At 63.9% G+C, this 16,661-nt stretch overlaps 1 protein-coding gene across 4 annotated transcripts; it reads right to left on the reverse strand.

The window, feature by feature from the left end:
• Positions 1-1,193: 1,193 nt before the first annotated feature.
• On the reverse strand, positions 1,194-16,622 carry MOB3A (MOB kinase activator 3A). 4 transcript variants are annotated; one of them, XM_043586033.1, is made up of 4 exons: positions 16,212-16,622; positions 6,593-7,139; positions 3,648-3,850; positions 1,194-2,394 (listed from the first exon to the last, which is right to left on the reverse strand). In XM_043586033.1, the coding sequence occupies exons 2-4, from the start codon at positions 7,011-7,013 to the stop codon at positions 2,365-2,367; spliced, it is 654 nt and encodes a 217-aa protein (XP_043441968.1). In that variant the 5' UTR covers positions 7,014-7,139; positions 16,212-16,622; the 3' UTR covers positions 1,194-2,364. The 4 variants fall into 4 exon arrangements, with proteins under 4 accessions (XP_043441968.1, XP_043441965.1, XP_043441966.1 ...); XM_043586030.1 differs by having other exon boundaries at positions 1,194-2,788; positions 16,212-16,615; XM_043586031.1 differs by lacking the exon at positions 16,212-16,622 and adding an exon at positions 12,220-12,362 and having other exon boundaries at positions 1,194-2,788.
• Between the last annotated feature and the right edge of the window lie 39 nt (positions 16,623-16,661).

Here is a 16,661-nt window from a genome sequence, read left to right on the forward strand (position 1 = left end):
ATGATGCAGATTCCCGCCACTCCTGGGAGTCCCCGCTGGCCAGGAGGGGGCTCGGCCAGCGGTCTTGTCCGAGCAGCCCCGCCGTGTCCTCCCTCGTCCTCCCCGTCTGACCAGATTTCCATGCCAACGCCTGGCCCCCCATTACCTTTCCCGGCTGGACCGCTTCTGGGGTTTTGACGTGAACCACCCACCCCGTTTGGCCTCAGATCCCTGCGTTCCCAGCAGCCCGAAGCAGGGGGGGTCTTAAGGCCACACACGATGGTTCTCTGACGGTTCTGGGCTCAGAAGTCCTTACACCCAGGTGTGGGCAGGGCCGGTTCCCCCAGAACCCCAGGGTCATCCCACCTCAGGGACCTTGACAAGGTCCCCTCTGTGCCATGAGGCGACAGGTCCCAGGACCAGGAAGGGGACATCTTTGGGGGTGATTACAGATGACAATAGCAGCTCCCAAATTTTTAGCTGTTTCTGGAAATTGTGGTGCATTTGCAAAGTCAACGGGTAAGGAGACCATGGCTCCTTTAGAAGGTGTTTCCAGATAACGTGATTCCCGAGAAGCCGCTCAATTCCCACGGAGACAGCACGCCCTCTAGGGGCGAGAAGCCAGCCCTGCCCTGGTTCCTGCGCAGCCCTACCCACCGCCCCTTCGTCTGCTCCCACTTGCCAGAGACCCACGCCTGGGGGCCCCGGAACCGGGGCACGTGCATTGGAGAGGGACCCCATCTTGCACAGAAGAAAGAGCAGTCGGGGTGAATGACTCAGGTGTCTGCTCAGAGCTGGCTGCCCAGAAAACTCCTGGCTGGTTCTGCCCTATCACGCTGCAGTGGGTTCAACATTTTCTGGCTCCTTCTCCCGCACAGCAGAAAGGGAGAGTTAAAATTGTGCCTAAGCACTGGCGACAACTGACGAAACAGAAACAGGGGACAGAGCACGTGCCTTCCCCACGGTTCTCAGCCTGCTTTCCGGGGACTTCCATCCTCACCACCCCACGAAATCCTAACTTCACCCATAGCCTGTGCGTCTGTTTACCTATCTGGGGCACTCTGGCGGGCCACCGGCCATCGTGACATCTAGGATCCCTCGCCCCTTGGGGATGAGGGCACCCTGGGGACAATGGCCGTGACGTGTCCCAACACCGGCTCCCCCCCCCCCCCCCCGCCAGGAAAATGGAAATGACCACCAGCAGCCGCGGGTACAAAAATGGCACAATTTATTCTGATGCTCGGGTGGGAACACCCGTGGGCGGGGAGGATGCAGAGGGTCCCTGCCACACCGTCCCCGGCCTGGCCGCACGGCGGGAGCAGCTGGGAACCCTGGGGCGCACAGTGGTTCTGCGGTTTGGCTGTGGTCTTGCATGTGAAGGGGCGACATCCGACTGGACAGTTTCCTCGTCCTGGGAGGCTGTCTTGCCAGGCCCCCCGCTGAGCTGGGCCCCGGAGGCTTCCGGAAGGACCGAGGCCCGAGCTCATGTTAATTGCACTTGTTTGGTGCTGGGTGACGGTGCCCCTCACGTCTGCGAGCATCCCAGACACCCAGAGGTACTGAGTCGGCACGGTCCACACTGGAAGGGCAGCCATGGCGAGACGCCACGGAGGATGTGTGGGCAGGCAGAGGCACGAACTCGGGGCAGAACGGGGCTTCCCGTGGTCACTTCGGTGCAGCCCCCGACGGGGCCCTGGCCACCCCTCCCAGGGCCCGTGGGAGACAGTGGTGGGATTCGGATCCCACAGCCACACAGGGCCACGCAGACAGAGGGTTTCGATGTGAAGCTGGCAGGCTCTGCAGGACGACATTCGGCCAGCTAACATCTGGCAAGACTCAAAGATCCCGCCCAGGAGAGCGGTTCCAGGGGACTCATCCTGTGTTGTCCCCACGGGAGAGGGGATATTCTTCTAAAGGGGAAGGCAGGCTCCCGTGTAGGAAAAGAAAAATCGTATCTTTCATGATCCACGAAGGGGCCCGGGGGGGCCGGGAGGCAGGCTGTGGGGTCCCTGTCGTACCTGTCGTGAAGCAGACACGGGGCTCCCAGGCGCCGGCTGCCCGCAGGGCACAGGTCCGTGCGGGCCCACTGGGCAAACGCAAGTGCTTTACAAACACAGTGGGTTTTCCCAGGTGCCCAACACATACAACCACGGAGTCCAAGTTCAATGCCGGCCGAGGAGACGGGCTCAGGGTGGCCAGACCCACGGCTGCTGCATCTGGGATCGGGGAGGACTCGACCCCGGCGCTCAGCGTAGCCGCGACAGCATGGAGCTCCGATCACTTGCTGGGCTTTCTAGAAAGCACGGGCCCATGTTCCGGAGACGTGGCCCTCAGGCTAGAGTGTCCCCTGGGCACTGCCTCGGTGGCCGCAGGGCCGAGCGGCGCTCAGTGGCACATCCGTGCAGTCATTTCTTTCTGTTAAGAATGAGCGGGACGTCAGGACGAGAAGGACAGAAACCACACCCCGAAAAAGCAGATCCGGCCTCAAGGGACCCGCAGGCTTCATTTCTCGCCAAACCTTACGAACAACGGAACAGATAACCGGGTGGCGCAGGGGGGGGGGCCCAAGCCATTCTGTGAAGGGCCAAAAAGGCAGTGTTGTCGAGGGAGAGCGGCTGCGGCAACGCGTAAACGCTAAGGCACGAAGTCTGCACGACGGCAAGACCCCGGGAGCCTCGGTGTGCAGGAGCAGCGGGCAGATGAGCACCAGCCCACGCCCTTTACACACAGCCCGGGGAAGTCTCGCTGGCCCCAGAAAGAACTGGAAGCATCGATACGGGAGAAATGATGAGGGTATCGGGGCACGAAGCTAAAAAAAAAAAAAAATCGGGGCACCTGGGTGGCTCACTCGGTTGAGCATCCGACTCTTGATTTCAGCTCAGGTTGTGAGCGACTCGTGGTCGTGAAATCGAACCCCACACTGGGCTCTGCGCTGACCGGGCAGAGCCTACTTGGGATCCTCTCTCTGCCCCTCCCCCACTTCCTCTCTCTCTCAAAATAAATACGTAAACATTAAAATGAACAAGCAAACAAACAAACTGAGCCTCCTTTGAGCGTCTGACTTCAGCTCAGGTCACGATCTCACGGTCTGTGGGTTCGAGCCCCGCCTCGGGCTCTGTGCTGACGGCTCGGAGCCTGGAGCCTGTTTTGGATTCTGTGTCTCCCTCTCTCTCTGCACCTCCCCCGCTCCAGCTCTGCCTTGAACTCAAAACGAATAAACATTAAAAAAAAAAAAAAAAAAAAAAAAAGAAAGAAATCATTGCTTGGTCTCCAGCCAGGCAGTGAGGACAAGGGTGGGGGAGACTGAGATGTCTGGGCCTGGCCACCGGGCAGCTGGTGTTTGCAGGGTGACCTCCCCAGGGTCCCCGAGGGCATGGCAGCCGCATCCCCGCCATGACCGCCAGCGGGGGGCACAGAGCAGCCAGAACCAAAAGTAAGCCCGGGGGTGAAGGGGGGGGGTCCCGTGAGCCTGCCAGGAACCCGAACAGCCCACTCGAGTGTCACTGCGTCACCAATTTGGGCCCAAGCCCAAAGAACCCCCCTCCGCTCCCCTCCGCCGACTTCGGGCCGTGGAGCCGCGGGGGCCGCCGCCAAGCCGGGGGTCTGGGCCCTGCGGACCAGCCCGGGACCCCAGCGTCCCCCCCGCCCACCAGTCCCGGCCCGCTCACCAGCGGCTCGAGCTCCTTGGTGTCGATGAGGCCGAACTCCTTGACGAAGTAGTAAAAGTGCTTGTAGCAGGTGTTGACGTGCGCCTCGGAGCCCATCTGCGCGATGCGGTCGAAGTGGTGGATGTAGACGTGCACGAACACGCGGAACAGTCGCGACAGGATCTTCCTCACCACCTGCAGGAAGTTCTTGGGGAACGGCGTGCCTGTGGGCGGGGCGAGAGGCTCAGGGGGGCGGGGGGCCCACCTCCCCCCTTCCCGACCCCACTTGGGTTCCGGCGCGTGGGCGCCCCGCGCGTTTCCGGTGAGGCTTCTTGTCCTTAGCAGACTCCCTGATGGGCTCCCGGTCCTCCTGCCCCCACCCCCGGTTCGTCTTTACCACGTCCTCTCCGTTTGCCGTCACCGACGCTTCCTTGGGCCGCGGTGGGTCGCGTCAGGCGCCCCCGCGTGCCCCTTCCACCCCCATCCGTTCACGTCCCTCCGTCCCGCGGCACGGAAGGGGTGCAGCCAGCACGGGCAGGTGCGCGCCCGGGACCGGAAAGAGCGAGGGGCCCCCGTCCCCGACGTGAGGGGCTAGCAGCCCAGGGAGAGGACGCACAGAGACGCCGCGCCCTGCGGGAAGCCCCCGTGTGCCGGGCGCACGTCCCCCCAGCTGGACACACCGGCGCGTGCGGGATGCGGGTGCGGGAAAGCTCTCAGGACGGCGCCGCAGCGAGAGAGGGACGGCCAGCCAGCGCCCCACGCGGCAGGGCCCACGGGGCTGTCTGTCCTCTACCCGGAGGCAAGTGGGAGGGAGAAGGCTCTCTAAGAGCGGACTGTGACCGGTGCAGCCTGACCCTGCGCGTCCCAGGTGCCACCCTGCTCCCTCCCCTGTATCTGGGCCCAGGTGGCCTCTCGGGGCAGGGGAACGATGGGCCTCGGTCATGGGCAAGCGTCCGAGCGTGGTGAACGGGCCGTTCCCGGCTGACTCTGTGGAGCCTTTGCTCAGGCTCACTGAGGCCTGTGCACGTTCCCCATCCCTCGACTCTGGACGTGAAACCGAATGGTCTGTGGGTCCCTGCGGAGCAGATGCTTTCCTTGAAAGCCCCTGGAACCCACGCGGTGGGACGGTCACCTTGAGGGCTGGCAGTCCCCACGCACTGGGGCCCCTCGTAGTGGAAAGGGGCTTTAAGCTCAGAAGGAACATCAGGCCCACAGCAAGCGGACAAACGGAGCCCCGGGGAGCCCGGCTCGGCACCAAACCCACACGGGGCCCGGGTGTGAGGCCGCCCCGGCCCCCGCTGCGCCTCTGTCCTAGGACGGGAGCCGCCAAGGGCGTTCCTGGGTGAAGGGGGGCAGTTTAAAGCAGGCTGGTCTGGACGGGTCTGACACAGAATCTTCCAGGACTAAGCCGCACACGCTCCTGAGGACTCTCCCGCGGGGTGCGAACCCGGCCCCGTCTGCTCTTACAAATAAAGTGACACCGGGACACAGGTGCACCCGTTTGTTTATGAACCGCCTACAGCAGCTTTCGGTCTATGACGCAGATGTGAGCCGTCAAGACACATACCGTGTGGCCGGCCAAGCCGGAGAGATTTACCAACTGGTCCCCACGAGGAAAAGTGCGCAACCCCCGGTCCGACATTAAGAGCACAGGCTGGTGGCTCGAGACCCAAGCGGACGCACAAGCGTGAACGGAACCCACACGGGAGCCGGGATGAAGCGTGGACCCCGTCCTTCCCTTGGAAGCCACAACCCCAGCCCCAGGGGGCGCCCAGCACACGGGACCCCACTCTGCGTGAAGCATTTCCTCTGCCTGCCTGGCCAGGGCCCTGCAAGCCTCAGGGTGACGCTGGCCAGGCCGGACCCCCCCCCACCCGATGTGACCGTGTGGGACGGGCCTGGGGCCCCGAGAGCCTGGAGCACAAGGGCCTGCGTGAGGCCTCAGGGTCCCACTGGACGGCTGAGAGGCACCTGCCAAGTTACTTTTCTCTGCCTCTCGTCGGTGTCCTGTTCGGTAAGCTTAGGAGTCACCTTCCGTGGCGAGGGGCAGGCTTGGGGCCTCAAGCTCTAAGGTGCCGCCCCCCCCCCCCCCCAAGGAGCAGGTGGGACCTGTTGGGGTCTCAGCAGGGCTGGCAGCCACAGTGACGGACGGAGTGCACACGCGGAGGGGGGCCCGGGGGCCGGGCCTGAGACCTGTCTGCCCTGCTGCTGCTCGGGGATGCCGTGTCAACACTGGCGGGGACAGTCGAAGCCGTGTCCCAGGGAGTCTCCCGGTGCCACTGTAACAAACTATCACCGGCCTGGCGGCTTAAATGCCGGAAGCCACAAGTTCCGAGTCTGTCGCTGGCCTCCTGTTGGTCAAGGTGCTGGAGGCACTGTTCCCTCCGGGGGCTCCGGGGTCAGTCCGTGTCCTTGCTGCCTCTGGAAGCCCACGACCCCTCCCCCCTTCCCGGCTGCCGCGCCACCTTCTCTCTCAAGTCGGATCTCACTCTGCCTCCTTCTCACAAGGGCCCTTGTGATGACACTCAGGCCGCAGCAGGACGATCCAGAGTCATCTCCCATCCCAGGGTCCTTAACTTAAAGAACAATGTGCCCACCGCGCACGCGCACGTCCACAGACGACCGTGTTCCCCGCGCACGTGCACATCCCTCGGCCGTGAGCAGGAGCGAGGCGCCCACCCCCGCTGCCCCGCGGACGGACCCTGAACACGACGCTCAGGGTGGGAACCAGACACGAGAGGCCACGCGTGTGAAATGTCCAGAACAGGCTCATCCACGGACAGGAAGGGGGCTCATGGGTGTTGGGGGAGGGGGCTTCTTTCAGGGTGGTGGAATGTTCCAGAACCAGTTGTGGCACTTGCATAAGCCTGAGAACATATTGCTAAACGCCCCTGAACTGCCCGCTCGAGACGGGCCGACCGTTCGAACGCGAGTCCTACCCGCCCGGCCCGGCCGCCCCGACTCACCCACGTGGGTGGGAAAGAGCTCCTCGTTGTTGATCTGCACCTCGATCCAGTCCATGAGCAGGTCCATGTAGCGGGGGGCCGACAGCGCCGTGGGCTTGCGGAACTGGTGCTCGTCTTGCCAGCGGTACTCGTACTTGGGGCCGCCGGACATGACCGGGCAGGACTGCTCCGTGCACTCGTCGCCGATGGTGCCGTAGATGAGGTTGACGCGGTTGAAGAAGTCCACCACGTGCACGGCCACCCAGTCGCTGAGCTCCTCGCCGGGGGGCAGCTGCACGGCCAGCTTCAGGTCGAGCCCCGCGTTCAGCGACGCCTGCGCCTTCTTGTGCAGCTCGAACCGCTGGGTGCCCGGCTCGAACTTGCGCTTGGGCCGGAAAGTCTTGTCCTTGTTGAAAACTTGCTTCAGGAAGGGGTTGGACATGGTGGCCCCGTGCCCGGCCCGTGCTCCCCGGCGAGGCCTCTGCAGAGTGGCCCCGGGCAGGGCGCTGCTGTCAGCCGCGGGGACGGGGGACCGGAGATTCGCGGCGTCCCCGGCCTCCCCCGAGATCTGGAACACAGAAAGGGGAGAAGGGTCACCTGTTTCTGGAAACCCTCTTTCGGAAGCACACGGGGCTGGATCGGGAGGCCCCCGAGACTCGTGGTTTTCAGTTTCACGGAGAGGGCGCCGGTGGACACAACGGTCCGCCACCTCGGCAGAAGGCGCTGAGGCAAAGCCCCCGACGAGCCAGAGCTGGCGGAGCCCCTGCTGTACGGCGGGAGGGGTCGTGTGCAAAGCCGCGCAGCGGCCAACGGCGACCGCAGCAGGTCAGTGGCGGCCAAGGGCGAAGGGAGGTCTCCATCCCTGGGACCTGCAAACGGACCTTATTTGGAAAAAGGTGCTTTGCGGAGGTGACTGAGCATCTCGGGACGCGCTCCTCCTGGATTATCCAGGTGTCCCTAGTCCGATGACGGCTGTCCTCGCAGAAGGACACGCAGACACACGGGAGAAGGCTGCATGAGGATGGAGGTCAAGGGGGGGCACCAAGGATGGCCAGCACCGCCAGGGCCAGGAGAGGGCCGGGAGCAGACCTCACCACCCTGAGGACATGCGCAGAAACCGTGCTCCCAATGGACGGACGGCAATTCTGGGGGGACACGCTGCCCCACGGGGCCTGCCTAAGAGGCCCGGACGAGCCCGTCTGGGTCCTGTCTGTCCAAGCTGGGACCAGGATGGGCGCCCACTGGCTTCTGGGGACACGGCCCTGCCCAGGGCGGTGAGGGCCCTATCTCCCCCTACTCTTCCAGCCTCTCTCTGTGCTCCGTGTCCTGTTACCTGGGACAGGACACGCCCCACGTCAGGGAGTGGGAGAGAGCGCAATGGAGCACGTGAGGCCGGGCGCTCAGGCGGGACACAGTCACCATGCTGTGCCTGGCACTGCCCATCACCCCACACTGTCCCGGGAGCGAAGGCCGGGCTGCGATGGGGGAGGCCGGGTGCCAGAGGGGCAGGCGGGGCGGGGTCTTAGGAGTTCACAGAAGGCGCAGAAGGGGAAGCGCGGGGAGAGGCGGAAGTGCCAGGCCCCGCCCTGCGGCCCCGCCCTGCGGCCCTCCGTATCCCTCCTCCATTTGCTGCCTACAACAAGTAACCAAGTAACCGCTTACGAATGCCCACCCCCGCCAGCTTCTCCTTTACTTAAACTGTGGGGGGAGGGGGGGGCTCACTCCTCTGACTCCACCCCTCAAGATCCAGCACGTGGCTCTAGGAAAGTCCCACAGACTCAGGGCTCCTAACAGCCCAACCGTGCTATCAGAAAGTTCTAGAGGCTCCAGGTCCGAGACGGCCCTCCTGGGAGTCCTCGCCTTTCCCGGCTTCCAGGGCGTCACATCTTTGGCCATCGGCCCACGTGGCTCTGGCCTCTGCTTCCCTCATCAAGCCCCCTTCTGCAGGGACCCCACTCACCCCCAGCCCCCGCGGCGGCCCCCGCAGAGAACGTGCACCACAGGCGCTACCTGTCCGGGTGCAGGGGTCCCCAGACTCTCGGAGATGAGTGCCCACGGCGGCCCGGGATGCGGGGAGGGTGACCCAGACGGCGGGCTGGCAATGGGGGCACCTGGGCTCCCAGCCAACACTTAGAGCTGTCATGGCTCCACCACGGCCTGTGGCCCTCTGTTGCCGGGACGTGGGAAGAAGGGGCCTCCCGGGACCCTGGGTCCTGACAAGGTGCCCCCGGAGCCGGCGACTGCATTTCTGGGGCCACGTGCGGCCTGCGCACCTGCCTCGCCAGAACTGGGCCGACTCTGTGCCCGCTGTGGCCGAGCTGGGAGCCCCAGCTGAGCGGTGTGGGCCGTGTGGACTCTCGGCCACGAGACTTAAAGAGAGATTGCTCGCGGCTGAAGGGCGCCAGCACCCAAGCAGAGCCTCGAGAGCTGGTCCTTCTGCGGCCACCGGGGGCCAAATGGGAGGTGGCGGCAGACATGGAGGGACCCCACTGCCACCCTCCCGCCTGCTCACAGCTGTCCCACCTGGCCAGCGTCGGCCTTGTCCTTGGTGTGTCCCCACGGCCTGCTCCCGGGGCTGAGGCAGCACCTGACGTGCAAGAGTGTGAAGCAGGCTCCCTGCCCTGGTGAGTGGGCAGGAGACGGTGGGAAGGATAAGGGCCTCCAAAAGCGTCCCCGTCCTGGTTCTGTGACCGGGAACCTATCACTTCACGTGGCAGAGAGGACCCTGTCAAGGTCCCTGAGGCGGGGGTGCCCCTGGGTGCCCCAGGGGCCCAGCGTCCTGGCGAGGTCCTCACGAGAGGGAGGCAGAGAGGTGGGCAGACCCCGTGCTGCTGGCCGGGAGGATGAGGAGAGGCCGTGGGCCCAGGATGCGGGGCCTCTGGAAGCCAGAAAAGGGGGGAAAGGGGGCTTCCTGGGGCCCCAGCGGGGGGCACCCCTGCCCACGCCTGGGTGTTAGGACTTTCCAGCCCAGCCCTGCCCACTCCACTTTGAACTCATGACCCTGCGGAGTTTCATAACGAGCCTGGGCACAGTGACTCGCTGCGGACGACACTGCGGCAGCCCAGCCTGGCTACCCGTGGGCCCGGGCCCTTCCTGCCTGCGGCGTGGCTGGCGAGGCCTCCCACCCTCTGCGTGGACAGGCAAAGCCCCACCACTCCTTTGGGCCCAGCTGAGCCGCAATCAAGGCACAGGAACCGCGCAAAACACAGAAGGTGAGCATCAGGGTCGGAAGAGCTGACCGGAGACGGCGGGGTCAGAGGGACGGAGAAACCAGCGCTCCCACGACAACAGCGGTCACAAAGCCCGTCACCAGCGCCAGCGAGGACAGGCAGACCGGAACCCCCGGGCCTTTACGCCAGTGTGCGCGTAAAAGGCAGCGACCGCTGGGGACAACAGCCCAGCACGGGGCTACCCCGGGGCCTAGCGATGCCTCTCAGATCCGCAGGCAAGAGAGGCGACAACACACGTGCACACGAAACATACATGCGTGTTCGCGGCAGCGCAATTCATAACGTTCACCAAAAAGTGGAAACAACCCAAACGTCCATCAACAGGTGACCACATGAACCAGCTGGGTCCGCCGCACACGCACACATCCCTCGGCCGCGAGCAGGAGCGAGGCGCTCACCCCCGCTGCCCCGCGGACGGACCCCCGAACACACGACGTTCAGGGAAGGAACCCGACACGAGAGGCCACACGGAGTGTGAGTCCGCGGGTGTGAAACTTCCAGAACAGGCCCATCCAGGGACAGGAAGGGGGCTCGTGGGGGCCGGGGGAGGAGTGGGGGTGACGGCTGATGGGGACCGGGTTTCCTATGGGGTGATGGAATGTTCTGGAACCAGAGGAGGTGCTTGAGCAGCCTTGTGAACTGAAGACACAGGGCTGTGCGCTGTCGATGAGTGGGAGTAAGGCACGCGGATGTTATCTGAGAAAGGGGGGGTGGGGGCACGGGCAGGCCTGTATCCGGGGCCCTAAACGGCTGAGGCGTCCCTGTTCGCTCGCACGGAGGCCAGCGCGGCTTGTAACCCCTGCTCACGGGGCCCTGGAGCAGCCACCGAGAGGCACAGAGAGTAGACGGTGCCGGGACGACTGGAAGGAGGGAGGTCCCGTGATGACCCCCGGCCGGTGGCTCGAGGTGCCTGTGCTCTGACGAGGACACGGGGCGACAAGGGAGAGAAGCGCGTCCGCTTCCCTCCCCAGGGCGGCCCGGGGGCTCTGGCACCATCGACCGGCGCCTTGGTGGATTCGGCTTTACGGTCACCCCCAAGCAGTGCGGCACCGACAGCGGGCCGACCGGGTCTCCCCGGGGCACTGTGGGGTGGCATCCCCGCCCCCCGTCGTGACCAGGGTCCCCTGGGGGCCGAGTCACCTCGGGCGAGACCCTGGATTAGAAGACCATGTCTCCGTACTGCCTGGTTAACGATTACTTAGGTCGGAGTTTCCATCCTGGCGGCGGGGAGGGGGAGGGGCCAGAGCGGGACCCCTGGGCTGTGGGTGAAGCCACCACTCTTTCTGCCCGGCCGCGTGCCGCCACGGCGGGCCCCCTCTCCGTTATTTGGGTCTCTGCCAGCCTAACCCAAAGCCAGTGCCAACTGCCCTCCAGGCCGGGCCGGTCCCCCCTGCGGCCCTGTGAAGCCTGCACAGAACGGGTGTGGCCGGGCCAGCCGACCCTCCCTGGTTCCAGCGGGAGGGCCTGGGCGGTGGGAAGGTGGCGCTTCAGAGGACGGGGCGCAGCCACACCCACCCCGACCCTCTGTCAGACCGGCCGTGCGCCCCTGGTGGGCCCGTGCTAGACACGCCGGCACGGAACCCGCTCCCCGCCTACGCCCAGTAACGCCCAAGCGGCCTGCACACCTGCCCGGGGGGGTCGCGCTGCAAACCTGGCCGCTCTCAGGCCCCTCTGGGGACAGGTCAAGGGACAGGAATCCCCTGTGGGCCACCTTCTGCTCCTCCTCCGACGCGGCTTAGATACTTCCTCGTTCGAGGTCTGTCTTCAACCTGCAGACTCCCTTCCGCTTGAGGAGACAGGGTGGGGGTTATGTCCAGCCCGACAGGGGCCACCGCAGCCCCTCCTGTGGGTCGCCTGATTCCCCGGCTCCTTATTCACCGCGGCTAAGCTACGCCCCGGACAGCAATCCTGGGGCGAGAGAAACACAGCCCGCCAGTGCCCTGCTGTCGCTTTTTACCTGGGGCCTCCCGCGGATGGCTCTGGGAGTTTAGGCTGAGACCCTGTCACCTGGGGACACAGGACAGAAGCACGCCGTGTGACATGGGAGTGCGGCCTCAGGGGTACTGAGGGCGGTGGTCTGTCTGCACGCCTTCGTGCCACGGACCAGACGCACACGGGGATGGTTCTGGAAGGTGGGGCGGGGCAGGGCAGTGGGGGGCTTACAGGGCTCCTGCCTGCTTTCGGTCTCTTCTCAGGAAGTGGGAAGGTTTTTTAAGTGGAAGCAATGATTTCCTAAAAAGCTTCCCTGATGGTAGAATTCCCCTCAAAAGCAAACAGCCTTCTCTCAGGAACACGTGCACCCCCCTCCCGACCCCCGGACAAGGGGCGGTGGCCCCCAGAAGGTGCCTTTGCCTTGAGGGGCGGCAGGAGCCCAGGGTGCCCGGGAAGCCCCCCCACCGCCGCCCCTGGTCCCATTACCAGCTCTTCCCGGAACACCTCCGCGGTTGGCGCAGGGGAGGGTGGGGCAGGGGATTCGGTGCTAAGGGCTCCGGGGGGGGGGCTGTCCTGGTGCTTCCCACAGACGAGATGTGGCGGCACTCAGAAACTTCTAGACTGAGGAAGGTAAGCCGCCAAACTCCCCCGCCCCTACCCACACCCTCCTCACCCCCCCTTTTTTCTGAAAACCAAACACAACATAGTCCCTCTAAGCACCCCCTTCCCCCTCCCCCCCCCCCCCCCCCCCCCCCCCGGGGAGAGGCCCAGAGCTGCGGCTGCCGCTTCCTTCCGGTGCCCCCACACCCTGCCCTGGCCCTGGCCCTGACATGCTGCTGCTAAGGGGACCCTGCCCTGGAGCTGGGGCTCCAGACAAACGAGCCCCAGCCTCAGAGGTCGGTCCCAGATCAGCAAACCCCGGCTCCTGGCCCAGCGGCTGAGGTTCAGCTGGAAGGTGCTGGAAGCCCAGGCTCTGTCCTGTCAAAGGCCACACCCCCCGGCGCTGTCTTCTCAGTGTCCCCACCGCTGGCTGAGTGGGAAGGCCACCTGCCGTCCTGCGGAACTCACACAAAGGTGGCCCCAGCCCCCAGCCCCCCCAGGGTGTGCGGCTTTGCTGGCATCCAGCCCTCATGTCTTTGTTTTCGGGGCCAAGTTCCCCAACTCGTCCTGCAGGAAGTGGTTTGCAGAGATCACTCCAGGCCGGGTGCCATCCAGGGGTTCTACATACTCCCGCCCTCCTGGTATTTCTTTTATGTCTTAACCAATTGTGATACGGTTCACACGTAAGTAACTTAAGGTACACAATTCAACGGTTTTTAGTAAGATCGCAGAAGAGTGCAATCATCACCACTAATTCCAGAACGTGCTCATCACCTCAAAAGACTGCCCATCAGCAGTCACTCCCCATCCGTCTATCATGGGTGGAATCGTGTCCCCCCCAAACGGATGTTCAAACCCTAACCACTGGCACCTGTGAGTGAGCCCCTGTCGGGAAACTGCAATCTTTGCAGATGTCAAGATGAAGTCATACCGGACAGGGTGGCCCTCAATCCAAGGACACACACCTTTATGAGAACCGGGAAATCCGGACAAACACTCGGAGAAGTCGGCCATGTGACCGGGGGTGCGTCGCAAGCCGAGGGACGCCCAGGATGGCCTGTGACCCCCAGGAGCTGGGAGAGGCAGGAAGGGCCCTCCCTGGAGCTTTGAGGGGCAGATCGCAGGGCAAGTAGGGGGCGGGCCGGGGATCCGAGCCCAGGACTCCCGTGCCCACTGCCTGCGCTTCAAGGGGGTGCTGGGTGCACTGGGGCCGCCGCGGACGCCGGGCCTCTCCCGCCACAGAGGCAGATATACAAGGACTGTGAGGAAACCGTGTCCCCTGGGGACAGAAAGCACAGTGTGACAGAGACCAGGGGTGGCTGTCTGCTCAGGAGCCGCGCCTCTTCCTTCTAGGCCTCCGCCTGAGGTTTCAAGGGGCCCTTTCACTGAGCAGAGGCCCGCAGGTCAGCAGGGGAAGCCGCTCCGCTCCCGTCCCGACGCAGACTCCGCTAGCTGGCTGACCAAGCTTCCTTTTAACGTCAGGATGCTCAGGATGTGGACTGGACTCTGAGAAGACCCTGGTCTGAAACGGACACAGTGCGGCCACAGCAGGCCAGGCCCATCCACTCACAGATGGCGCTCTCTCCAGGGTGCTGTGCCTAGCTCCCAGCTGTGCCAGGGTCTCGCCTGGGGCCGCTCCGTCTCCAGGGACAGTGGGCCATGTCTGGAGACGTCTGTGGCCATCACGACTGGGGTGTTCCTGGCACCGAGCACGGGGGCCTGGGACGGTGCTCAGCCCCCACAGCGCCCGCGCACCCCCAGAGTGACCCAGTCACAGATGTCTTATTTTGAACTCAGGAGACACAGAAACGCCCGTCTCCTTCCCAGAATCGGGTTTCTGACGTTGGATTCCCCTTTTTCGCTTAAGCAATCCAGACCTCGAAATTCTAGGAAATCAGGAATGGGGCCCTCCAGCTGGGGCGTGTCTAAAACTTCCCAGAGTAAAAGCCCAACTTCTAAGCCGGCTGCCTGGGGAATTTTTGTTAAAACCCCCACTGTATGAAGTGCTGGGGAAGGGAGAACAGCGCCCGGAAACATGATTAAAGGCTGACTTTTCGCTGAGCTGTCTTGGCTTTGGGGCATTTGTACGTACGAAACAAAGAGACTTAAAACTGTTCAGAAAAGATTCGGGAACTGCACTGGCATTTCTGAGAAGCCCCTGAGGGACTAAAAATAACCACTTTTGCTTCTGCTGAGACAGAGGGAGGCGTACCTAGAATTCAACCCGTCAGGTTACTAAGGGCGTCTGGTACTCGAACACCATGCTCAGCAGTGTGCAGGGTAGAGGTGGTAATGGTGCTCTCTCCTTTAGGAAAGTTCAAGTAAAAAGTAAGCCATCGAGCCGCACAGAGACACAGAGGAGCCTCAGACGCACAGCACTCGGTGACAGAAGTCAGGCTGAGGGGGCGACACCCGGGGCGGTTCCAAGTCCAGGATGTTCTGGACAAGGCAGGACCACGGGGAGGGACGGCTGCCGGGGTGGGGGAGGGTGAATGGGAGGAGCACAGGAGTTTCAGGGCCGTGGGTCTACTCCGGACGACACCGTGGTGGTGGGCAGGTGTCCGTGACATTCGTCCGAACCCACGGGGTGTGCCGCACCAGGAGTGACCTCGTGTCCGCTGTGGACCGTGGTTCGTCACGTTCGGTGCTGGGTGGGGATGTTGATAATGCGGCCGCTGTTGCGTTTATGGGGAAAGGGAGTCTATGGGAATTTCCTGTACCTTCCACTCAGTTTTGTTGTGAGCCTAAACCTGCTCTAAAAAAATAAACTCGACTTAAAATTATGAGTAAGGTTGATTCAATTACGATCCACCAAGCATTTGGTTAAATCTTCCAATAGTTTACTCTATTTAGGAAACACCTAAAGCCGCAGAGGACAACGAATCCTGGGAAACAGGAGTTGGATACACAGCCGCGGACAGGATGTCAGAAAAAGCACTAGAAATGTGACATCTGCCACAGGCATAGTTTCAAATTTTCCAGGAGCCTCAGTGAAAAGCAAAAAAGTGAAAGGAAGCAGGTGAAGTCGCTGTTAACACCGTATGGCATTTAGCCCCAAAATGCCAAATACCATCTCGACACCTGACGGACACAGAAAACGTCACAGGCCCATTTTGCTTTTTGTTGTTAAACAGACTTTGTCTCCAAGACTTGTATTTGGCACGTGCGGCACACCCCAGTTTGCACGAGGTACGTTCCAAGTGCACACTGGCCACACATGGCCAGCGGCCGTGGCACGGGACAGTTGGAGGGGTGAATGAGAGAGGAAGCCACGTGTGGGGAGACTGGAGTGATGCATGGCTGTTGTCTGAGGTGGGTGCCCCCAGCAGGGAGGGGAGGAGGAGGGCCCCGAATGGGGCAGGGGCAGCGGGCACTTCCACTTGCTGCACCCCACTGGGAATCTGTAGATTACAGACCACCCGCCAGGCCACCCCAAACACGCAGGGGTTGAGCAGTCTTGAGCGTGTCAATTCGGAAGCACGGGGGTCAGGACCTGGGGGAGACTGCAGGGCCCTGTCCTGACGTTGGCCAGGCCTGGAACCTTTGTTACCACTCCCCGCTGAACCTGTAACCGGGCCAATAGGAGCCCCCGAACTTTATGTGGGGTGGAAGAAGGCAGGAATGAGGAAGCGGCTGGCTGGGACCATGTGTCCAGAATCAAGTCCACAACCAGAAAGTGCAAGTGGACTCGCGGGGTGTGCGATAGGCAAAAGTTCACGCCCATCGTACCTCTCCCATCCGCCGCTCCCCGGGGACCCGGCCTCCCCGCCGCCCGCGTCCGCCGCTCCCCGGGGACCCGGCCTCCCCGCCGCCCGCGTCCGCCGCTCCCCAGGGACCCGGCCTCCCCGCCGCCCGCGTCCGTCCCTCGGAGGACCCACCTGCGGTCTCACGCCCCCACCGGTCGGGCGGGTCTCGCGCCTGCCCCGCGTCCGGCGTCTCTCGTCCGGTCGGGCCCCTCCGCCGCCCAGGAGGAACAGCGCCCACTGCCCGCCCCCGCCGCCCCGCCCAGCCAGGTCCACTTCCGCTATCGGCCTAGGCCTCCCCGGAAGCGGAGCCGAAGGGGGCGAGGCCTAGAGTTGGGGGGGAGGAGAATGCTCCCCGCCGCTGCGCTCTCTGTTGCCGGGCAACCGGAAACGGGCGGTGACGTCACTGGCCCGGGCCAGGGGCTCAAGGCCGACCAGCGGGAGCTGGCGCAGTGGCAGGAGCGCGAGCGGGTCCGCGAGACAGGGCCAGCCCACAAGGAAGAGCGTGCGCGTGCGCGTGCCGTGCGCGCGGGCATGGGGCGCGGCGTGGGGGCGGGGCCGGAGGCGGGGCCGGTGCAGCCCGTT

The sequence above is a fragment of the Prionailurus bengalensis genome, chromosome A2 (genome assembly GCF_016509475.1).
Source record: "Prionailurus bengalensis isolate Pbe53 chromosome A2, Fcat_Pben_1.1_paternal_pri, whole genome shotgun sequence".
NCBI lineage: Eukaryota > Metazoa > Chordata > Mammalia > Carnivora > Felidae > Prionailurus > Prionailurus bengalensis.

What these genes read in the sequence shown, in the direction of transcription:
- MOB3A (XM_043586030.1), bottom strand. Translation starts at nt 7,013, where the DNA reads ATGTCCAACCCCTTCCTGAAGCAAGTTTTCAACAAGGACAAGACTTTC. An exon ending in GCTCTTTCCCACCCACGTGG is followed by an intron (nt 3,851 to 6,592) that starts GTGAGTCGGGGC and finishes CCCCGCCCACAG; the next exon opens with GCACGCCGTTCCCCAAGAAC. An exon ending in CCAAGGAGCTCGAGCCGCTG is followed by an intron (nt 2,789 to 3,647) that starts GTGAGCGGGCCG and finishes TTTTTTTTTTAG; the next exon opens with CTTCGTGCCCCGATACCCTC.